The 24932-nt window shown below is 37.1% G+C and overlaps 3 protein-coding genes and 1 pseudogene across 3 annotated transcripts; all 4 read right to left on the reverse strand.

Moving 5' to 3' along the window:
- Window positions 1–3535: 3535 nt before the first annotated feature.
- Window positions 3536–4815, reverse strand: LOC107597216 (tax1-binding protein 3-like). Its single transcript, XM_016288168.1, has 3 exons — window positions 4662–4815; window positions 3747–3866; window positions 3536–3646 (listed from the first exon to the last, which is right to left on the reverse strand). The coding sequence occupies exons 1-3, from the start codon at window positions 4698–4700 to the stop codon at window positions 3536–3538; spliced, it is 270 nt and encodes an 89-aa protein (XP_016143654.1). The 5' UTR covers window positions 4701–4815.
- A 1505-nt stretch (window positions 4816–6320) lies between these two features.
- LOC107597159 (nuclear receptor subfamily 2 group F member 6-like) lies at window positions 6321–11595 on the reverse strand. Its single transcript, XM_016288110.1, has 3 exons — window positions 11462–11595; window positions 10084–10659; window positions 6321–7631 (listed from the first exon to the last, which is right to left on the reverse strand). The coding sequence occupies exons 1-3, from the start codon at window positions 11484–11486 to the stop codon at window positions 7357–7359; spliced, it is 876 nt and encodes a 291-aa protein (XP_016143596.1). The 5' UTR covers window positions 11487–11595; the 3' UTR covers window positions 6321–7356.
- Window positions 11596–14192: 2597 nt separating this feature from the next.
- Window positions 14193–15718, reverse strand: LOC107597194 (nuclear receptor subfamily 2 group F member 6 pseudogene; annotated as a pseudogene).
- A 1283-nt stretch (window positions 15719–17001) lies between these two features.
- Window positions 17002–24344, reverse strand: LOC107597195 (nuclear receptor subfamily 2 group F member 6-like). Its single transcript, XM_016288150.1, has 4 exons — window positions 23849–24344; window positions 23431–23770; window positions 18414–18508; window positions 17002–17588 (listed from the first exon to the last, which is right to left on the reverse strand). The coding sequence occupies exons 2-4, from the start codon at window positions 23697–23699 to the stop codon at window positions 17002–17004; spliced, it is 951 nt and encodes a 316-aa protein (XP_016143636.1). The 5' UTR covers window positions 23700–23770; window positions 23849–24344.
- Window positions 24345–24932: the final 588 nt, after the last annotated feature.

The following is a 24932-nucleotide window of genomic DNA, read 5'->3' on the forward strand; positions in this document are numbered from 1 at the left end:
CACCAAATACACAAAATAATGTTCTTTTTAGCAGCATCATATGACCCCTTTAAAATTCTGGCAGTTTAATGCCTACAAAAACGGCTGGTAGGGACTACAACGAGCTTCTTCCCAGGTCCGTTACGTCACAAACCCAGATAAACCCCGCCCCCGGGAACACGCAGCAAAGGGGGCGAGGCCATGTTGTGCTGCTTTACAGCAGAAATAATGTTCTTTTTAGCAGCATCATATGACCCCTTTAAAATTCTGGCAGTTTAATGCCTACAAAAACGGCTGGTAGGGACTACAACGAGCTTCTTCCCAGGTCCGTTACGTCACAAACCCAGATAAACCCCGCCCCCGGGAACACGCAGCAAAGGGGGCGAGGCCATGTTGTGCTGCTTTACAGAAGAGGAAGAGAAAACTAGAGGTGCACGTAAAAATCGCGATTCTGTCTTCTAACGATTCTAATGGATTCACAAGTTTCAAAATCAATGTTCAAAAGCCCTGCTCTGCATATCTCTCTCTCTCTCATATTCAGATCATCAGCTCAGCTCCAACAAACTGTTCCATTTATACACTTATTTTCACATAGCTATGAGAAGCGTTATACATGGACGTGCGAACGATTGCTGTGCTGTATTAAAGCTTTAATCAGAATAAAACCATACATTAAAAGCTAACAGAAGCAGTAGAATTTACAAACAACAGCGTATCTAAAAGTATGGGACAACAACAAACAAACATACCATTAAGAGCAGTGCTTGCACAGGTTCTGCGCGATCCTCTTCATTAATATTCTCTGCGTCTCAATCGGGCTCAAATTGATAAGCAATATAGAGGACGTCATTGTTTACAATACAACCGAAGCACTAGGGATGGGCGGATTTTATGATCGATCCTCACATAAAAATATATATTCTAAAGTGCATTTTTTTAAACATGAATTTTATTTACTTATCAAGAAATTCGGTGCATAAAATAAGCTTCTAAGTGGAAAAATAGACAATAGCTGTGTCTCATTTAGAAGGCTGCGCCCTCTGGAGGTCGAATCCTCTGGAGGTCGCATCCTCTGTAGGATGCATATACGAAGTGTCCTCAACCTAGAATTAAATGAGACGGCCTTCGTAGGACAGGTGGAAAAGGAAACAGGAAGTATCACGTTGCTATGCCAACACATTTAGAGCACTGTTGCGCTCTCACACTACTTAAATGAAGGAAAATTATTTCTAATTTTGGAAAGTAATTTGAAAAAAAAAATGCTTTTACTTGTTTTATTTTGTTCAATGTTTGAGGAGCTGCATCGTATGCACAGCAGATATCTGTTAGAGAAGAAAAATAGGAGGAGGATATTAAAAACAAAGTTTATCTGTTTTTACGGAGGCGATTTAAGGTAAGTTGTAAACACCACATTTGCGCTTGTGTGCGCATCTGCCGGCGATGGCATTTTTCAAATGAACAACGGTTGTTTACGGCGACGCAAAGAATTGTGGGTTATCTGTAGCAGTGAAGGATACACCTCATGCATCCTCCGAATTCCTGTGAAAGAAGGTTGCATTCGGAGTGTCCTACTTGCTTTTCTGAAATGAGACAAAAGCCTCAATGACGTATGCAGCCTTCGAATGCGACCTCTGGAGGGTGTAGCCTTCCAAATGAGACACAGCTTATATTAGCGAATAATTGTGTTGGATAGAACCATTTCTCCTGCTCATCGGAACACACGCAAATGCTGAAAGACAGAACCATTCAATCACAGACAGCGTTCGCTGCTGACGCATGGCTCACAGTGCTTGTTCAAATAGGGTTGCGTTTCCCAAAAGCATCAGAAGCGTACGTAGATCTTAAGAAACCATTGCCACATTATTACATTACATTACATTGTTACTATATATAAAATGAATTCTGAAAAATGCATCACGGTTTCCACACAAATATGAAGGAGCAATAATAATAAATGTTTCTTGAGCACCAAATATTAGAATGATTTCTGAAGATCATTTGACACTGAAGACTGGAGTAATGATGCTGAAAATTCAGCTTTGAATACAGATACATTTTAAAAATATTAAAAAAGTTATTTTTAATTGTTATATTTCTCAATATTGCTGCTTTTACTGTTTTTTTCCCCAAATAATTGCAGCCTTGGTGAGCATGAGACTTAAAATATTACAAAATCTTACTGACCCCAAACTTTTGTGTACATGTAATATTTCTTTTAAATTGGCTAGTTTGTGCAAGTAAACTTAATTAAACTGGTTGTTAAAAGTTCAAATGGATTGTGTTATGTTCTGTAATTGCCGTTAAAAAATCTGTCAGAAAAAAAAATGCTAAAGTTTCACCTTTAGGGGTACAACAGCCTGGCAGCCTTTTACAAAACTTAACCATAGTTTTATTACAGTAACCACAGTTTACCACAGTAGTTGTAGTAAAATTGCAGTAACCACAAATTTACCATGATAATAATAATAATAATAATACATTTTAGTACTTATGTAACACCATGTTTATTTTTCATGAGGTACCCTCAAAGGTGCACCTTTGTAACTTATCTACCCTTAAAATATGTATACTTGTATGGTACTAATATGCTCACTTTTGAGGTTACTGCCCCAGTAAAGGGCTAAAATATATAATTATAGTATATTTTATTTCTAAAAGTGCTAAACCATAGTTTTATTACAGTAACCACAGTAGTTTTAGTAAAACTGCAGTAACCACAAATTTACCATGATAATAATAATAATAATACATTTTAGTACTTATGTAACACCATGTTTATTTTTCATGAGGTACCCTCAAAGGTGCACCTTTGTAACTTATCTACCCTTTAAAATATGTATACTTGTTTGGTACTAATATGCTCACTTTTGAGGTTACTGCCCCAGTAAAGGGCTAAAATATATAATTATAGTATATTTTATTTCTAAACGTGTAAACAAAAAAAGGCCTATGAAATGTTTAAAAAACATGGCTTTAAAATCTAATATTAAGTGAGTATAATTACTGATTATATATTCTTTTAATAGTTTCAAAGATCAGTTTAGTTTAGAAGTATCTGTATCGATATTGACGATATCGCCCATCCCTACGAAGCACATTCTGAGCTTGAGTGGCGGGATGTTCAGACGCGCTGTAGAGGCAGTTTAGCGAATCACAACACACTGAGCCAGCTGACCGTTTGTTACAGAAGGGACAGATCGGCATGGAATAAAGGTAAATTATGTGAAAAATAATGCGTTTTTTAAAAAGCGAAGCATGAACACATGTTAGACTGCACCCCATAAACACAATAAAGCCTAGAAAAAACCCAGTCAACCACCCCTTTAAAACAACAGGTAAAAGTAAAATAAGTAATTGACAGAATTTTCCTTTTTTTGGTGAACCACTGCTTTAAGTGTCACAAAATGAAAAAAATATATAATAATAATAATAATGATGATGTATAAAGCTCATTCTGATGATGCCACAGTGACCTCTAGTGGAGATTAATTTAGTAAAATCAGGAATAGTTTAGTTTTGTGACCTGAACAAAACTCTTCATCACTGTGAGAATGTCTTATAATATGGTTGACCGGTTCGGATCGCTCACCTGCATGATTCTGTCTCCCATCCTGAGACCAGCCACCTCTGCAGGTCCACCTTTAGATACGCGTGTGACATAGATTCCCTGTGACGTTAATGAGGTTAGAAGAGTCACTTCTGAATGACAGAGGAGGAAAAATGCCTCACTCTAAATAGAATTCAATTCACGAAACATGATTTTTCACCTTGTCTGTCTTGTCTTCGGAAAACGGATTCTGGCTTGGATCTTGGTCGATTCCCCCTCCAATGCTGAATCCTAATATTACATTATCACCATCCTGTAGTTTGTGAATCTCAATCCGTTGCTGAAATACAGAGAGGAAAACACAAGACAGCTGACTTACAAGGCAGGCATAATAAGTATACGTCTAAAAACTTAGCTATCTATATACATAGTCAGCATTTTTTAGAATAATGCACGCTAGGTGCTATCTAGGTAGGCGGCTAACTAGGATTTAAGACATCCTATGGCACAGCTGTTTATCACCATATATGGCAGCATTACCTGAACAAGAACATAAACCACGCCCACTTACTTCACACCTGAGTGACATCAGAACAGATACAAATAAAATAATACAAAAGAACAATTAAACTTATTTAATATTAACTGTATCCCAAAAATGACTAATAAGCATTGTATAAATAGCGTTTCATTTTAGGGAAGCCAAATGAACACTCTGGTTTTGCTCTAGTTTAAGAGCAAGTAAACCGAAGTCAAACGAAGTAAAACGTTCGGTTTCGTTATATTGTGCCCCATAATCATTTCACACAATCTAAATAAATACACAAATAAATTGAATAATAAAGACATGATGAACTATTGTTCACTTTGTTCGCCCCTGCTGGCTAACGTTAGCTTAGCATGCTAACCCTTTCCATTACATCAGCTGTTAGCTTAAACTCAAATAAACGTATCCAAACTGTCCTGTCCTGTCGCCAATTATTGTCGAGAATAAAAAAAACAATTTTTAATTAACCGCTTTCCGAGTCAAACGATATAAAATGAATCACTGTCGTTGTAAAAACACTACAGAACCGCACACAAGGCAGAAAGCACTAATGCTAGTGAAGCTTTCTCACACTGAACGCAAACTTACCACAACCGTTGAGACAGGCTGGCCGGGGATGAACGACATTTTCTGCGTGTTATAAAACTTTTATTCCCTGTTGGGTCTCTTGGGTGTTTACTTCAGGGATTTTCACTGACAATTACTCGAGTGAGGGGTTGGGTCGTTCTTGAACGATTCGTTCATTTTGAACGAATCTTTAATGTGACTCGAGAAGAACGAGTCATCTCGGGGAGTGATTCGTTCAGTCGCGCATGCGCAACATCCTATAGGTTCTGTTCTGGAATTAGTCAAGTAGTTCACCTGGTTCGAGTCTTCGGGTTTTTCCGAGTCCTTCGTTCATCACGTGACAGCCCCATAAACCCAAACCCGACTTGTCAGATGAGAGCTGAGGTGAGCTAATCATAGACTGAAGACCCAGGTAAACAATGAAATGTTACTGTAGTTCTAAAATAAATATGAATATGCATTAATTCATCTCACTCACTCACTCACACAGATTCAGTATTCCTCAAAATGAATAAAAATAATCCAATTCAGAATATGACGCAAACCTGCAATAATTAAATGTTAAACAACACAAATATGCTTTATGTATTTAATCCCATTCTATTAAGCAATGTCTTTGCTTCTGACCTTCGGTGATCCAGTTCAACCGTACTAATAAGCACAAATTACTCTAGACAAACATTTGTGTCTTTTTTTGTGTGTTGAAATGTCTTCTTCTGTATTCTACTGTACGGATGTAAATGTACTTTCCCTTCAGCCTGAGGTTTATTCATTTCACTTTTGGTGTGAAAAGGCTTATATATTTGCCAAAAATAGAACTTTTTTTATTTTAAAAACAAACAAGCAAGCCCTGTCCAGATTTAAAAAGTAACGCAAAAGTAACGTAACGCATTACTTTCCATAAAAAGTAACTAAGTACCGTAATTAGTTACTTTTTATGGAGTAACGCAATATTGTAATGCATTACTTTTAAAAGTAACTTTCCCCAACACTGAAGACTACATTACACTTCTCTCATTTTATTCATCCTATTCTTTCATTTACGTAATCGGATTTGTCAGCTGAACATGGGTAAATGTTGATGTGACTTATTTACGGGTAAAACTGTGATTTCCAGAGATTTGACTGTCATTTAAACAAGCACGAGCACTGATTCACCAGCAGATGACGCATTTTGGTGTTGTAAATAAAAATATTTTAGAGTATATTTTACAAAATATTTCAGTGCTTGTACTTTGTTTTCATGTTACTTTATTAATTGTGAAACATCATATTGAAAATTGTTTCTATACCTTTTTTTCCCAGTGCACAGCATGCAGAATGATTTTGTAGGTGGGTGGTAAAATCATGAAGTGATATAATCATTTACATTTCTGAATTCATATTGATTGATCGATTGATTGATTGAAAGTAAGACATTTAAGGTAGTGTAGTCATCCTGTAATTATAATGGAGATATTATTTAATGTAAAGGCTAAAATGTTTAGTCTTTTTGTGTATAGTCTTTTTTATCATCACATTAAAAAGCAGGTTTCTTTTTAATGATTCATATTTGAAAAACATTTGTATGCCAAATCAGTGTAGTACAGTGTAGATAATATATTATTAAACAAAGGATTTGTACCCAATATTGATTAGTAACAAATGCACAGATGCCTTTTTTATTAGACAGATGCCATTTTTATTAATCTTCGAAATACAAGTCATAAACTTCAGACGAAAAAAGTTGGAACAAATATCCTTTTTTCTTGTTTGCAGGTTATATATTTGACTAACACTGCTGAAAATGTGTGTTTTTTTTTCATTAACAATCTTCTTACATAATAACTTGCTTGTTTGTTTATCACTCATTTTTATTTTTAGTATGCAAAAATACTTGATATTTCCCCACAGTCGGCAATGTAAAAGTTTATACCATTTCTCCACACCATTGAAAAATTCACCAGAACTGTTTAAATAGGACAATCGAAGGCATGGTCTATGTTCAGAATAGCACACTACCATACTACTCTTAATGTTTTTGGTATATAGTATGTATACCGTGCATAGTGTGTAATAACTGGAAGTACTCCGAACACAACCAAAGCACACTGCACAGAATACTGTATCCCATAATGCAGTGTACCATATTTACATGATAAACGTGTAATATAATGAGATCAAAATGTAGCATAGTACGGTTTGGGGTATGTAATATTGCATATTTCATACTGTTTCACATACTATTCAATATAAAGCAGTAGTGTGCAGTATGCAAGTATTCCATTCTAAACATAGCCATTCATTGTTCACCATTGATTTTTCAAGTATATAACCCAACATTTTTCTCACAAATGCAGTCTGTTACAAAGATTCTTACCGTACGTCTACACTAGCTTTAAAATAGTTCACTATGCTCTGAAAAAGAAGGTATTGTACACTCTTCTTTAAAGCTTTGGATCTGTCACATATCAGCTAACTTCTTCATAATCAGTCCTCTGTTTCTCATCAAATGTTCTCGACAGAATTTGTTGATGCTCATGATGTGAAACATGAGGTATCTTGGTGCTGGATGGCTCATTGAAACTGCATAGCAACATACGCGTGAACCTCTTTTAGACATACAGTATATACACAATCAACAAAACCCGAAACACAACATCTACCCACACGGTTACTGTGGAATCATGGGAGCAGCCTGAGATGGGACACGGGAACAAGTCTCTTGATTGTTCATCTACTGTCCAGGCACGTATGGCCAGCTGATGGAGCTTCCAGAAAGCTGCATGTCCCGGATAAGCGTCTCAATGGGCGTCTTGCCAACCAGCCGCATGAAGAAGAGTTGAGAGATGAGGTTGGCGGGAACGGCTCTCAGGGCGGGCAGTCGCAGCAGGAGTCGGCCGAAGCGCTGTGGGTGACCTGGATACTGCATACGCTCGTACTCGGTCAGGGCCACCTGTGCTTTCTCCTGCAGGCTCTCGATGTGCGCCGGATCTGACAGCCCACACGCGTCTGCAGGAAACAGGACAAAGAGTTTACAACCCAGCTGCAAGTGAAATCCAAACGGCAAATGCGATGGATATTTGGCAATGTTATTTTCTCTCTTCCACTTCGCTTCCTGTCCTCTCTACACTGTCCTGTCAAATTAAAGGCAAAAATGCCACACAAAAAAAAAACATGGTCAGACTAATTTTCCAACTAACTAGAGTTTTACATTTTAAAAAGAGTGGCTGTACAAAACCCACTGCAACTAATCATTCTGGATTTAGCTCATTGCTATGCCTTTACTAACGTGTTCTGGGAGGTTTAGCATGTTGCTATGCCTTTACTAACGTGTTCTGGGAGGTTTAGCATGTTGCTATGCCTTTACTAACGTGTTCTGGGAGGTTTAGCATGTTGCAATGCCTTTACTAACGTGTTCTGGGAGGTTTAACATGTTGCTATGCCTTTACTAAAGTGTTTTGAGTGGTTTTAACATTGCTATGCATTTACTAATGAGTTCTGAATGGTTTTAGCATGATACTACTGCTATGTGTTTAATAATGTGTTATGGGAGTTATTAGCATTTTGATTTGCCTTTACTAACGTGTTCTGGGAGGTTTAGCATGTTGCAATACCTTTACTAACGTGTTCTGGGAGGTTTAGCATGTTGCAATACCTTTACTAACGTGTTCTGGGAGGTTTAGCATTTTGCGATGCCTTTACTAACGTGTTCTCAGTGGTTTTAGCATGGTGTGTGTTTAATAATATGAGAGGTTTCAGCATTTTGCTTTGCCTTTACTAACATGTTCCGAGTGGTTTTAGCCTTTTTGTTATGCCTTTAGTAACATGTTCTCAAGAGATTTTATCATTTTGCTTTGCTTTTACTTACATGTTCTGAGTGGTTTTAGCATGTTGCTATGCTTTCACCCATAGATATGTATAGATGTTTTCACCAACATGTTTTGAGTGGTTTTACATGTTGCTATGTGTTTAATAATGTTTAGAGAGGTTCTAGCATTTTGCTATGTGTTTAATAACGTGTTCTCAGAGGTTTTAGCATGTTGCTATGCCTTTGCTAATGTGTTCAGAGTGGTTTTAGCATGTTGCTATGCCATTGCTAATGTGCTCTGAGAGGATATGAATGTTGTTATGACTGCTAACATGTTCTGAGTGGTTTTAGCATGTTGTTATGCCTTTATTGTGTTTTACGTCTAAGTGCTTTTATCATGTTGTTATATGTTTACTAATGTGTTCTGAGAGGTTTTAACATTGCTATGCCTTTATTAATGTGTTCTGAGTGGCTTTAGCATGGTATGCGTTTAATAATGTTATGAGAGGTTTTAACATTTTGCTTTGCCTTTACAAATATTCTGAGAGGTTTATCATTTGGCTATGCTTTTACTAACATATTCTGAGTGGTTTTAGCATGTTTTTATGCCTTTAATAATATGCTCTCAAAGATTTTAGCATTTTGCTACACCTTTGTGGAGAATACATTTGTATTGAACATTAATGGAGCAAGATTTTGTGTGAAAATAAATCATGCAAGTCGTTCATTTTGTTTAAAAATCTTATAAATGTATAAGATGTCAAGGGGGGCCTTTTATCCCACACTCAGGGTAAAAGGCACACAGTATTGATACAATTACTTCAGCTAAAATAATGTTTTTTAATAATGTCTAAGTTAAAACATGTTCAAAACAATCACTTTAGCAATGTTTGTACTATTTTCTGCTTATTTGAAAAATAAAATAATTAATGTTTGTTCAATAAATATACTGTCAATAAACTATGTTAATATAAAAAATATAATATATAATTTTAAAATACAGAAACAATATCATTTTAAGATGTAAAGATTCTGAAAGTATTGAAGGAGATCCCATAATAATTTAAAATAGATTTACAGGAGTAACAACAAATGATATTTTATGTGATATGATTAATATCATGTTTTTAAATATGATGGTTCCATTCTAAACATGGTGATTATCTCTAATATGGACACCCAACATAATATATGATATTTAACATCTGAATCTAACCATGTGATGTGATGTCAACAAATAGAAAAGTCAGCCTTCTATTAATTATCATGTTAATTACTGTGCCCTAAACAGCAGGGGCACTTTTGACCCCAAAAACCATACTTTTACATATTCTTTCGTTATTTAAAAACAAAACTGAAAATCTTTAAGATGACCTTTGTCTCAAAATATATGCATTAAGTTTAGCTCATTCTCATTTGCTACTTAAATCTAAAACATTTTTAAAAACATAAAATATTAGATCAAGTAAGCACAGAATCAACTTTGCGCTGCTGTGCACCATAGCGTCAAGGATCAGACAAATATACACATGCATCTTGAAAAGCAGATGTTTTGGAAAGTGCTAAGCTACGTTTTTGTGCCATCTAGTGGTGTAGAGGAAAATAATATCAAAGGCGCCTTTTGCCTCGTTGTACCCTATATTTAACTCTCACCTGGTGAGAACAGAGCGATGGCTTTCAGACAACTGTATTCGGCCGAATCCACCTGCAGTCGTGTCAGCTTGTCCACCTGATCCTGGAAGACCCGCACCTGGTCCATGAAGGACACGACGCGGTCAGCGGGCATGGGGGAGGAATGAAAACCAGCAGCTGCCAGCAGAGGGGCCGTATGCAGCGGCAGAGCCGACTGAGCTGCATTCAAGATGAACAGTTCACTCCAGCTGAGCCTCAGAAGGGCCACCTGCTCCGACACGGGCAGGTCAGGAAAGTAGGGAATATTCCGCACCCATTCGATGGTACTGAAGAGCAGCCGGGCCGCCAACTCACATATATTGTCGATGCCCATGACGGAGCTGTTGCCTCCTGCGAGCTGCTGGCCGCACTGGGCTCCGTAGCGGCTGTTGGGGTACGGCTCTGCTCTCAGCAGCTGAGAGATGAGTTCAGACACCGGCTGACCATTGAAGAATTCAGCACCCATGCCTTGACCTCCTCCAACATCACCACCCACACCAACCATGGAGGCTGGACTGATGCCTGCATGAGAGGGAGGGATTCGACCACGCTGAACTGCTGGAAAATACAAGAAAAAACCAAGAGAGAGAAAGGAAACCTCAATATAATGATACAAACCGAAAAACCCCTTCTGAATGACACAAGTAACATGAAACTAGCTATAAAGTTATGTGGGAAATTGTTTGTTTGGGACAACATCGGAAATATAAATATAGACTGTAAATATTTACAGTATATGGCTCATTATACACTACCAGTCAAAAGTTTTTAAACAGTAAGATTTTTAAGAGTAACAGTAAGTCTCTTCTGCTCACCAAGCTTGCATTTATTTGATCCAAAGTACAGCAAAAAGAGTAACATTTGGAAAAACGTTTTTCACTATTTGAATATACCGGTATTTAAAAATTAAATTTATTCCTGTGATTTCAAAGCCTTCATTACTCCAGTCACGTGATCTTTCAGAAATCATTCTAATATTCTGATTTTCTGATTAAAAAACTATTATTATTATTACTGTTGTTGTTGAAAACAGCTGAGTAGAATTTTTTCAGGTTTCTTTGATGTATAGAAAGTTCAAAAGAACAGCATTTATCTGAAATAGAAATCTTTTGTAACATTTTAAATGTCTTTATCATCAATTTACTTTTGTTCAATTTAAAGCATCCTTGCTAATAAAAGTAATCATTTCTATAATTTCTCCCCCCAGAAGAAATTGTGGGGGGGGGGGAATTCTCTAACCAGTAGTTGTTTTACTGAAAAAGCACATTGTTTTACACTTTTCTGATGTGAAATGACTAGAAAGACTCATGTACTGTATATAGTAACATTTTTATTACAAATATATATATATATATCTCACTGGTTTGCTGACCTTCTTTCCTCATACCGACCCGGAAACACTTCTTCAGACGGCAGTACTGACACTGGTTACGGTGGTGCTGATCAATCTGACACTCTCTGTTTGACCTGTGAAGACAGTTTAGACACCATTGAGCCAAGAGAATACATGAGATGATTTAAGATTTGGCACCTTTAAAAGAGAATGGGTGATCAGTGGAAGGTGTGTGCCGGGTGTGAACATCACTACAGATTGCATAATTAAAAAAGATAGAATCTTCCAATAACGTCATGATCATATCTTTCCTGGATGTTATATTATAATCTCAGCATAGATACTGACAATTTAAGTCATTAATTCTAGTGTTATCTGTGCAGAATAAAGGCAGATCTTGGGAAGACTGTGTTACATCGAGATTTGACATTACAGCACCAAAAACGAGTGTTTGCATACCAGATTCAAAGTAATTAAAGACACAATTACCCCTATATATGAATAAATTAATTGTATTGAGTGTCTCCCAATAAATTGACACAATCCCTAAAATGAGTACAAATGCAAACTGACAAGAAAAAAATATAAAAAGGCAAACGTGACTTAACTTCATTGAATGTTGATGAATAAAAATAGAACTAATTATGTGAACAAAAGTGAAACCTGTGTGCTTTAAGTCTTTTGTGTTGAAAAGACACAAATTCAAACTCAATAACACTAATATAACTATTTCAGTTGAGCGTTAAATACAACAAATAAAGCTGAATGTGAATTAATCTCCGTCCTTTCTGAGCTGTGATGTGTGAAGAGCTCTCCAGTGATTCTCAGGTAAATTATCACTCACGAGTCACGTAACCTTGGCACAAACACAAAGGACACAATTCTGTTCACTCATTCAGCAAGGCTAATGTTACATCTGCTGTAAGAGTCCAATTATACACAGAACATGCACAATTGTGTTTATGCCTTTACTAACGTGTTCTGGGAGGTTTAGCATTTTGCGATGCCTTTACTAACGTGTTCTCAGTGGTTTTAGCATGGTGTGTGTTTAATAATATGAGAGGTTTCAGCATTTTGCTTTGCCTTTACTAACATGTTCCGAGTGGTTTTAGCCTTTTTGTTATGCCTTTAGTAACATGTTCTCAAGAGATTTTATCATTTTGCTTTGCTTTTACTTACATGTTCTGAGTGGTTTTAGCATGTTGCTATGCTTTCACCCATAGATATGTATAGATGTTTTCACCAACATGTTTTGAGTGGTTTTACATGTTGCTATGTGTTTAATAATGTTTAGAGAGGTTCTAGCATTTTGCTATGTGTTTAATAACGTGTTCTCAGAGGTTTTAGCATGTTGCTATGCCTTTGCTAATGTGTTCAGAGTGGTTTTAGCATGTTGCTATGCCATTGCTAATGTGCTCTGAGAGGATATGAATGTTGTTATGACTGCTAACATGTTCTGAGTGGTTTTAGCATGTTGTTATGCCTTTATTGTGTTTTACGTCTAAGTGCTTTTATCATGTTGTTATATGTTTACTAATGTGTTCTGAGAGGTTTTAACATTGCTATGCCTTTATTAATGTGTTCTGAGTGGCTTTAGCATGGTATGCGTTTAATAATGTTATGAGAGGTTTTAACATTTTGCTTTGCCTTTACAAATATTCTGAGAGGTTTATCATTTGGCTATGCTTTTACTAACATATTCTGAGTGGTTTTAGCATGTTTTTATGCCTTTAATAATATGCTCTCAAAGATTTTAGCATTTTGCTACACCTTTGTGGAGAATACATTTGTATTGAACATTAATGGAGCAAGATTTTGTGTGAAAATAAATCATGCAAGTCGTTCATTTTGTTTAAAAATCTTATAAATGTATAAGATGTCAAGGGGGGCCTTTTATCCCACACACAGGGTAAAAGGCACACAGTATTGATACAATTACTTCAGCTAAAATAATGTTTTTTAATAATGTCTAAGTTAAAACATGTTCAAAACAATCACTTTAGCAATGTTTGTACTATTTTCTGCTTATTTGAAAAATAAAATAATTAATGTTTGTTCAATAAATATACTGTCAATAAACTATGTTAATATAAAAAATATAATATATAATTTTAAAATACAGAAACAATATCATTTTAAGATGTAAAGATTCTGAAAGTATTGAAGGAGATCCCATAATAATTTAAAATAGATTTACAGGAGTAACAACAAATGATATTTTATGTGATATGATTAATATCATGTTTTTAAATATGATGGTTCCATTCTAAACATGGTGATTATCTCTAATATGGACACCCAACATAATATATGATATTTAACATCTGAATCTAACCATGTGATGTGATGTCAACAAATAGAAAAGTCAGCCTTCTATTAATTATCATGTTAATTACTGTGCCCTAAACAGCAGGGGCACTTTTGACCCCAAAAACCATACTTTTACATATTCTTTCGTTATTTAAAAACAAAACTGAAAATCTTTAAGATGACCTTTGTCTCAAAATATATGCATTAAGTTTAGCTCATTTCTCATTTGCTACTTAAATCTAAAACATTTTAAAAAAACATAAAATATTAGATCAAGTAAGCACAGAATCAACTTTGCGCTGCTGTGCGCGATCAAGGATCAGACAAATATGCACGTGCATCTTGAAAAGCGAATGTTTTGGAAAGTGCTAAGCTACGTTTTTGTGCCATCTAGTGGTGTAGAGGAAAATAATATCAAAGGCGCCTTTTGCCTCGTTGTACCCTATATTTAACTCTCACCTGGTGAGAACAGAGCGATGGCTTTCAGACAACTGTATTCGGCCGAATCCACCTGCAGTCGTGTCAGCTTGTCCACCTGATCCTGGAAGACCCGCACCTGGTCCATGAAGGACACGACGCGGTCAGCGGGCATGGGGGAGGAATGAAAACCAGCAGCTGCCAGCAGAGGGGCCGTATGCAGCGGCAGAGCCGACTGAGCTGCATTCAAGATGAACAGTTCACTCCAGCTGAGCCTCAGAAGGGCCACCTGCTCCGACACGGGCAGGTCAGGAAAGTAGGGAATATTCCGCACCCATTCGATGGTACTGAAGAGCAGCCGGGCCGCCAACTCACATATATTGTCGATGCCCATGACGGAGCTGTTGCCTCCTGCGAGCTGCTGGCCGCACTGGGCTCCGTAGCGGCTGTTGGGGTACGGCTCTGCTCTCAGCAGCTGAGAGATGAGTTCAGACACCGGCTGACCATTGAAGAATTCAGCACCCATGCCTTGACCTCCTCCAACATCACCACCCACACCAACCATGGAGGCTGGACTGATGCCTGCATGAGAGGGAGGGATTCGACCACGCTGAACTGCTGGAAAATACAAGAAAAAACCAAGAGAGAGAAAGGAAACCTCAATATAATGATACAAACCGAAAAACCCCTTCTGAATGACACAAGTAACATGAAACTAGCTATAAAGTTATGTGGGAAATTGTTTGTTTGGGACAACATCGGAAATATAAATATAGACTGTAAATATTTACAGTATATGGCTCATTATACACTACCAGTCAAAAGTTTTTAAACAGTAAGATTTTTAAGAGTAACAGTAAGTCTCTTCTGCTCACCAAGCTTGCATTTATTTGATCCAAAGTACAGCAAAAAGAGTAACATTTGGAAAAACGTTTTTCACTATTTGAATATACCGGTATTTAAAAATTAAATTTATTCCTGTGATTTCAAAGCCTTCATTACTCCAGTCACGTGATCTTTCAGAAATCATTCTAATATTCTGATTTTCTGATTAAAAAACTATTATTATTATTACTGTTGTTGTTGAAAACAGCTGAGTAGAATTTTTTCAGGTTTCTTTGATGTATAGAAAGTTCAAAAGAACAGCATTTATCTGAAATAGAAATCTTTTGTAACATTTTAAATGTCTTTATCATCAATTTACTTTTGTTCAATTTAAAGCATCCTTGCTAATAAAAGTAATCATTTCTATAATTTCTCCCCCCAGAAGAAATTGTGGGGGGGGGGGAATTCTCTAACCAGTAGTTGTTTTACTGAAAAAGCACATTGTTTTACACTTTTCTGATGTGAAATGACTAGAAAGACTCATGTACTGTATATAGTAACATTTTTATTACAAATATATATATATATATCTCACTGGTTTGCTGACCTTCTTTCCTCATACCGACCCGGAAACACTTCTTCAGACGGCAGTACTGACACTGGTTACGGTGGTGCTGATCAATCTGACACTCTCTGTTTGACCTGTGAAGACAGTTTAGACACCATTGAGCCAAGAGAATACATGAGATGATTTAAGATTTGGCACCTTTAAAAGAGAATGGGTGATCAGTGGAAGGTGTGTGCCGGGTGTGAACATCACTACAGATTGCATAATTAAAAAAGATAGAATCTTCCAATAACGTCATGATCATATCTTTCCTGGATGTTATATTATAATCTCAGCATAGATACTGACAATTTAAGTCATTAATTCTAGTGTTATCTGTGCAGAATAAAGGCAGATCTTGGGAAGACTGTGTTACATCGAGATTTGACATTACAGCACCAAAAACGAGTGTTTGCATACCAGATTCAAAGTAATTAAAGACACAATTACCCCTATATATGAATAAATTAATTGTATTGAGTGTCTCCCAATAAATTGACACAATCCCTAAAATGAGTACAAATGCAAACTGACAAGAAAAAAATATAAAAAGGCAAACGTGACTTAACTTCATTGAATGTTGATGAATAAAAATAGAACTAATTATGTGAACAAAAGTGAAACCTGTGTGCTTTAAGTCTTTTGTGTTGAAAAGACACAAATTCAAACTCAATAACACTAATATAACTATTTCAGTTGAGCGTTAAATACAACAAATAAAGCTGAATGTGAATTAATCTCCGTCCTTTCTGAGCTGTGATGTGTGAAGAGCTCTCCAGTGATTCTCAGGTAAATTATCACTCACGAGTCACGTAACCTTGGCACAAACACAAAGGACACAATTCTGTTCACTCATTCAGCAAGGCTAATGTTACATCTGCTGTAAGAGTCCAATTATACACAGAACATGCACAATTGTGTTTCGACAGCCCTGTACACATTCAGCCGGGTATTCTTTTGGATCGGGAAATGAAAACGGAGCACGTTGCTATTATGGCACACTGCGGATATTTTTGTAATTCTGTTTGCTCCCAGAAAATCTTATAAATAAGTCAAGCCATCATTAAACCTGACTAACTTAATCAAATATGGCTATGCTTAACAAAGAAAAGGTTTTGACATAATATGATGACCAGATGCCCACGGTACACATCCAAACCATGACCCATGAGGTCACAGTGATTAATCAGTGAACTGATTAATTGATTAATTTAAAAACATAAAATATTAGATCAAGTAAGCACAGAATCAACTTTGCGCTGCTGTGCACGATCAAGGATCAGACAAATATGCACGTGCATCTTGAAAAGCGAATGTTTTGGAAAGTGCTAAGCTACGTTTTTGTGCCATCTAGTGGTGTAGAGGAAAATAATATCAAAGGCGCCTTTTGCCCCGTTGTACCCTATATTTAACTCTCACCTGGTGAGAACAGAGCGATGGCTTTCAGACAACTGTATTCGGCCGAATCCACCTGCAGTCGTGTCAGCTTGTCCACCTGATCCTGGAAGACCCGCACCTGGTCCATGAAGGACACGACGCGGTCAGCGGGCATGGGGGAGGAATGAAAACCAGCAGCTGCCAGCAGAGGGGCCGTATGCAGCGGCAGAGCCGACTGAGCTGCATTCAAGATGAACAGTTCACTCCAGCTGAGCCTCAGAAGGGCCACCTGCTCCGACACGGGCAGGTCAGGAAAGTAGGGAATATTCCGCACCCATTCGATGGTACTGAAGAGCAGCCGGGCCGCCAACTCACATATATTGTCGATGCCCATGACGGAGCTGTTGCCTCCTGCGAGCTGCTGGCCGCACTGGGCTCCGTAGCGGCTGTTGGGGTACGGCTCTGCTCTCAGCAGCTGAGAGATGAGTTCAGACACCGGCTGACCATTGAAGAATTCAGCACCCATGCCTTGACCTCCTCCAACATCACCACCCACACCAACCATGGAGGCTGGACTGATGCCTGCATGAGAGGGAGGGATTCGACCACGCTGAACTGCTGGAAAATACAAGAAAAAACCAAGAGAGAGAAAGGAAACCTCAATATAATGATACAAACCGAAAAACCCCTTCTGAATGACACAAGTAACATGAAACTAGCTATAAAGTTATGTGGGAAATTGTTTGTTTGGGACAACATCGGAAATATAAATATAGACTGTAAATATTTACAGTATATGGCTCATTATACACTACCAGTCAAAAGTTTTTAAACAGTAAGATTTTTAAGAGTAACAGTAAGTCTCTTCTGCTCACCAAGCTTGCATTTATTTGATCCAAAGTACAGCAAAAAGAGTAACATTTGGAAAAACGTTTTTCACTATTTGAATATACCGGTATTTAAAAATTAAATTTATTCCTGTGATTTCAAAGCCTTCATTACTCCAGTCACGTGATCTTTCAGAAATCATTCTAATATTCTGATTTTCTGATTAAAAAACTATTATTATTATTACTGTTGTTGTTGAAAACAGCTGAGTAGAATTTTTTCAGGTTTCTTTGATGTATAGAAAGTTCAAAAGAACAGCATTTATCTGAAATAGAAATCTTTTGTAACATTTTAAATGTCTTTATCATCAATTTACTTTTGTTCAATTTAAAGCATCCTTGCTAATAAAAGTAATCATTTCTATAATTTCTCCCCCCAGAAGAAATTGTGGGGGGGGGGAATTCTCTAACCAGTAGTTGTTTTACTGAAAAAGCACATTGTTTTACACTTTTCTGATGTGAAATGACTAGAAAGACTCATGTACTGTATATAGTAACATTTTTATTACAAATATATATATATATATATATATATATATCTCACTGGTTTGCTGACCTTCTTTCCTCATACCGACCCGGAAACACTTCTTCAGACGGCAGTACTGACACTGGTTACGGTGGTGCTGATCAATCTGACACTCTCTGTTTGACCTGTGAAGACAGTTTAGACACCATTGAGCCAAGAGAATACATGAGATGATTTAAGATTTGGCACCTTTAAAAGAGAATGGGTGATCAGTGGAAGGTGTGTGCCGGGTGTGAACATCACTACAGATTGCATAATTAAAAAAGATAGAATCTTCCAATAACGTCATGATCATATCTTTCCTGGATGTTATATTATAATCTCAGCATAGATACTGACAATTTAAGTCATTAATTCTAGTGTTATCTGTGCAGAATAAAGGCAGATCTTGGGAAGACTGTGTTACATCGAGATTTGACATTACAGCACCAAAAACGAGTGTTTGCATACCAGATTCAAAGTAATTAAAGACACAATTACCCCTATATATGAATAAATTAATTGTATTGAGTGTCTCCCAATAAATTGACACAATCCCTAAAATGAGTACAAATGCAAACTGACAAGAAAAAAATATAAAAAGGCAAACGTGACTTAACTTCATTGAATGTTGATGAATAAAAATAGAACTAATTATGTGAACAAAAGTGAAACCTGTGTGCTTTAAGTCTTTTGTGTTGAAAAGACACAAATTCAAACTCAATAACACTAATATAACTATTTCAGTTGAGCGTTAAATACAACAAATAAAGCTGAATGTGAATTAATCTCCGTCCTTTCTGAGCTGTGATGTGTGAAGAGCTCTCCAGTGATTCTCAGGTAAATTATCACTCACGAGTCACGTAACCTTGGCACAAACACAAAGGACACAATTCTGTTCACTCATTCAGCAAGGCTAATGTTACATCTGCTGTAAGAGTCCAATTATACACAGAACATGCACAATTGTGTTTCGACAGCCCTGTACACATTCAGCCGGGTATTCTTTTGGATCGGGAAATGAAAACGGAGCACGTTGCTATTATGGCACACTGCGGATATTTTTGTAATTCTGTTTGCTCCCAGAAAATCTTATAAATAAGTCAAGCCATCATTAAACCTGACTAACTTAATCAAATATGGCTATGCTTAACAAAGAAAAGGTTTTGACATAATATGATGACCAGATGCCCACGGTACACATCCAAACCATGACCCATGAGGTCACAGTGATTAATCAGTGAACTGATTAATTGATTAATTTGCTGGTGGTCACCAAGTCACTGTTCTGTAGACTTTCAGCTTCTGTATATTGTGATGTATCTTGCTGCTGTTTATTTAGGCGACATGCATTTGAACTCTGCTCAACTTGTCACATCGCCGACCTGTTACTCCAAGTTGTCTCAATTTTTGTAGAAAATGACATACTGAAGGTTGCTTCCGTTGTTGTCAGTATGAGTACTTCTAAACAGCTTGGGGAGAGCTTGTACTGCTAGTCGTTTGTCAAGTTGTATTTGGACAACTGTGTTTTCAACTAAAAATGTTTTGATGCAATGTGAAAGAATTTCCTCTTTACTTGCAAAAAAGGCCTAAATCTTAACATTAGTAGTAATGTTGACTGATTAGCATTATAGCAGGGCTCGACAGTGCCCCATTTGCATGTGTGCAAAATGTCTTTAGGAGCATGTGTGCCAAAAAAAAAAAAAAAGTCTCAAATTTGGCGACAAAAAATATATATAATAATTCCATAAAATAAAATAAAAAACATGAACTGCGAAACAGACTATTGTTTTTTTTATATCTTCAAAAAAGGCTATGATTTCAATGATTAAATATGCGTTTCAAAGTCAAAACGCGGAGCTGTCACGCATTCTACAGGTTCGCGGTTTCATAGCAGCTCGCAGTCAATAAATAACTCGCATTTATGCCAGGCGATTGCATATGACCTGCTGTCGATTAAATTATGACAGTATTCACTTCATTATGTTTATATTGTAATATGTTGTAGAGAATGGTTTAGAACTTTATGCAATGGTAAAGCATTTCAAAATAAGAGTCTAATTTACGGTGACCAAGAGAGCTCAACGCGCTGCAAATGAAAAAAGCACATGCAAATAGAAAAAACACTTGCAAATTTAAAAAACATATTTATCAATTTGACAACACACACGCTGCAAATGCTCACAACACAACCAAATAAAGAAGCGCTGCAAATAGGCACAGACCACAGTGGAAATGTTTAAGAGTATGGGATTACATCTCTGCCACAATTCTGCGCGTGAAATATATTTTAAGTGCGCAGTAGTGCGGTTTTGCACGCGCGCGAACTGAGTTTTGTGGAGAAAATGTCTTGCAAAGAAGAAAGTATTTCGAGCGCACGAAATCAATTTTGCATTTAAAATAAGTTTTTGGATGTGTGCAGACCTTCTCTTCTGCGTGTGCAATGTTTCACCAGCTTGCTCACCTGATGCCCGGCCCTCAGTGCGCTCAGCCCAGCGTTACACTATGCCACAATTCCAGCCAATCAGAGACGAGGCTGCTAAATTCTGATTGGCTGCCTTGACAACCATTCACAACATTTCTTGCATTACCTCGACAGCAGAAGAGGAAAAATACAGTGCATGCATAATTATTATGCAAGTTGATATTCAGATCATATTTTTTTCCAAGCACATTTGACCAATTCCAAACGACATCAATCTTAATAACTACTATTAATCTTGTATTTAATCATTTATAATTGATATATAATTATTCATGAAGGCTGGAAGTGAAAAATGTCTTATATTCAGGTGTGCATAATTATTAAGCAGATTTTCCTTTACAGATAAAATTAACCAAAAAAGAGATTTAAGATTTAAAATTATTAAATGCCCATGAGAAATATTCAAAACTAATACAATGCTAGAAATTGCAAAGTTAATGCATAACCATTGGACAAAATGCTCAGTGGGTCAGCAGGGTCAGTCAAAAAAATGCGGAGAAGAAAAGATGCATGTTAACTGCAAAAGAATTAGGAATTAAGGTGAAGAATTAGGTGTGAAATCACCAGGAACCATTTAGTCTCCAGCGCCACCATTTTCCAGAACTGCAACCTATACCTGGAGTCTCCAGAAGTACAAGGTCTCAGGTTCTCAGAGACTTGGGTTAAGTATAGAATCCTAAAAAATGACCCCTACTTAATAAGAATCACATACTGAAGTGTAGTAAAATACTTGAAGACTGATTTATATATATATATAAAGATCGCGTGCGTGCAAAATGCACTTTTGTGCGCTCAAAATATGATCTTTCGCGCGCAGAATTGTGGCAGAGATCTAAGCCTATATAAGGGAACCGCAAAGTGACAAACATGGCTGGGACATGCTTATCAATGTCTACTCTGAAAGGTGAGATTTTTGTTTAACATCCTGATCATATTCATTAGCTGTGGATATTATTAGCCTAAATAAGCTGACGAAATACACAATTACTGTAACTGTGAAAGGTTATGTAAGCTGGCTTACTTACTTTTACAACTTACCTTACAAAAATTAACCATAGCCTACTATTAAAATTAATTCATTAATAAATACATTTATTATATAAGAAAAATGTAAACAAAAAATGGTTACTGTAACCATGCACAAATTAACCATGGATTTACTACACTAACCAGAGTTTTAAACATGATATTTGTACAACTGTGGTTATACAAATGGTAATCAATACGCCAAGAAAAAAAAACATGGTTAATTTTTGTTTTGTTGGGGTAATTTTGTTGTGGTCTGTGCTACTTGTGCGTTTCTGTTAGTTGTGTTGTGAGTATTTGCAGCGCGTTTCTGCTTTTGCAGCACGTTTCTTTATGTGTTTGTGTTGTGAGTATTTGCAGCGCATTTCTTTATTTGTTTGTGAGTATTTGCAGCGCATTTCTTTATTTGTTTGTGAGAATTTGCAACGCGTTTCTGTTTTTGCAGCGCGTTTCTGTATTTGTTTGTGTTGTGAGTATTTGCAGCGCGTTTCTGTTTTTGCTTGTGTTGTGAGCATTTGTAGCGTGTTTTTGTATTTGGTTGTGTTGCGAGTATTTGCAGCGCATGTGCTGTCAAACTGATGAAGATTTTTCTTAATTTGCTGGTGCTTTTTCTATTCTCATGTGTTTTCTGAAGTTGCAGCGCGTTGAGCTCTCTCGGCCATCGTACTAATTTCATATTGAACTGTCACCAACTGAATTGCATTGGTCAACCTATTTAAAATTAATTAACCGATTTGAATGTGAATTATATTGTATAGTGATGGGTGAAATTGAGCTTTTCGAAACTCAGAATTGGTAAAACCATTGCGTCGCAAAATGATTCACTGTTTCGAAGCACTCCAATCGGATCGTGAATCACGAATCATCTGATTCTGATGACTTTGCGAATTATTTCCCTAATTGAATGATTCGCAATCCACGCTCTGAAGTACCGATCTGAAATGATGGTTTGCGAATCATTATTCAGATCGGAACTACGCAGCGTGGATCGCGAATCATTTAATTTAGATGGGAACTTTGGAGTGGGTTTGTGAATCTTTTTATTCAGGTTGGAGTGTGTGTGAAAAGAGTGAAAAAAAATATTTAAAAACCTAATGTACTTTTTTTCATTGTGCCCCTAAATTGACTTAGGAGCACATGCTCCTTGAGAAAAAAAGTCAGCGTCAACCATTTATTATAGCATGAGTACTATGATTTATTAATCTCCCTTATTACAGGCTCTGATTCACGAGTATATAAATGTTCACTTACATACACTGTAATTTAAATGTCAGTAAGAGGTTAACAGAGTTCACAGAAAGTTCAGCCAAATTCCTTTGCCAAGCTGCATCTGGAAACACAGTGTGTGATTGGCTGTTGAGTCTGAGCAGTCGCAAATCTTTTTGTTTATTTATATATAGTTGGCGATGAGCCTTCAGTTTCTTGCTAGAAAACTGACTATTGTGCAGTTTGTGGTAATCACATTTTGCATTTAATGAAAAAAATTCAAATGTAAGTGGGAAACCTGTTTGCTAGCCAAAGTAAGACAGAGTGATGGATATTATGTGTGTTTCTCACCTGCAGGTGTAGTTGAGGTTCCGTCTGATGCTCCTCTTAAAGAAACTCTTGCACCCTTCACAGGTGAACACACCATAGTGCTTGCCGCTGGATTTGTCGCCACACACCACGCAGTCCACCACACAGGCCTTGTCCTCCTCGCCACCTTCTGCGTCGCTGTTCCCCGCCCGGGGCGAGCTGCTCTCCTCCTCCCCCCGCAGGTAACCTTTCTCACCGAGTCCATTAGCGCCGCCATTGGGGTTGGCCCATCCCCCGCTCACCATGGCCATCTCTGTGTTCACCAGCAGGAGCTGCTTGAGAAACCTTCCCACGTCGAGAATTCAGAGCGAATCCCTTCAAGCTGCAGACAGTAAGCCGAACAAGTCAGACTCGGAGGAGAAACACATTCAACAGCACTCTGAAGACCTCCGAGGCTTACCGGGCTGACATGTTTTTGTCATATCACAATTCCTGTTGCTTTTCTTCGCGTCCCCTAACCACAAAACCCTCTGAAGATCTCAAGATCCCTTTGATTCACTGAGCAGTTCAGAGTTGGACAGCTCACCTCGCCCTTTTCACAGGAAACAATAAATTACACATAAACACACCCAGACTTCAGGGAAAAGACAAGCTCTGAGCTCTCACAGCTCTGAGACGTGGATGCAATGAAACTCCTTCTCAGCTCGCAACACTAGAAAAACCTACTCTACATGGCCCCTAGTAACCGACAAGTTAAACCAGTTCCTTCGGTACTGAGAAACATGCGGTCGTGTTTAGAAACGTTGAGGGTATTACAGGTCACTTGGGTAGGTTTGACTCAACCTGCCAGTGCGTTTCGTATTTACTGGTTCATGTTTCGGTGAGAAAAATCACAAATGAGATCACTTAGTATCTCGGTTGTTTCTCCTGGACAGCAATGAGATTAAAAGGAGACTAAATTAAGTTTAAGATTTTTGCTTCTGTGAAGAACTCCCCTCTAATCTCATAAGTGTCTTCTCTAGTTTCTCAATAAAGATACCACAGTCTGTGAAGTCAAACATTTTCTCATCTAATTCTACCAAGAATTTTATTTTAATGCTTTATGGTTTTATTGTATATCAACTATGGTCTCATTTGTGTAATTTAAGTAGAAAGAGTCCCCATAGCTATGAAAGTACAAATCCTGAGCAATAAAATGATCTTCTGAGGTTATCTAAACGTCAAATAATCCAATAGAAACTGCTTCCTTTAACCCTTGTGTATCCTCAGACACATTTGTGTTGTTGTTGTTCATGCAAACAGCATAAGATTTTCCAAAAATGGGTATTTTTATTGGAATTTGAATATTTCACCCTTATAAATCTATTTTACACTTGGTACAAAAACAGTTACACTCAGGACCTTAAGGATAAAAATGTCTCCATTAAAACAGCAATATTCAACCCCAGTGCCATTTAGCTATAAAATCATGCATTCTTTGATTCCGTCGTCAACATTTTTACTATTTTTACATTTTTTTAAATGTTGAAAACTTTCCACCTGAC

The sequence above is a fragment of the Sinocyclocheilus grahami genome, unplaced genomic scaffold, assembly GCF_001515645.1.
Source record: "Sinocyclocheilus grahami isolate Dianchi unplaced genomic scaffold, SAMN03320097.WGS_v1.1 scaffold229.1, whole genome shotgun sequence".
Classification (NCBI taxonomy): Eukaryota; Metazoa; Chordata; class Actinopteri; order Cypriniformes; family Cyprinidae; genus Sinocyclocheilus; species Sinocyclocheilus grahami.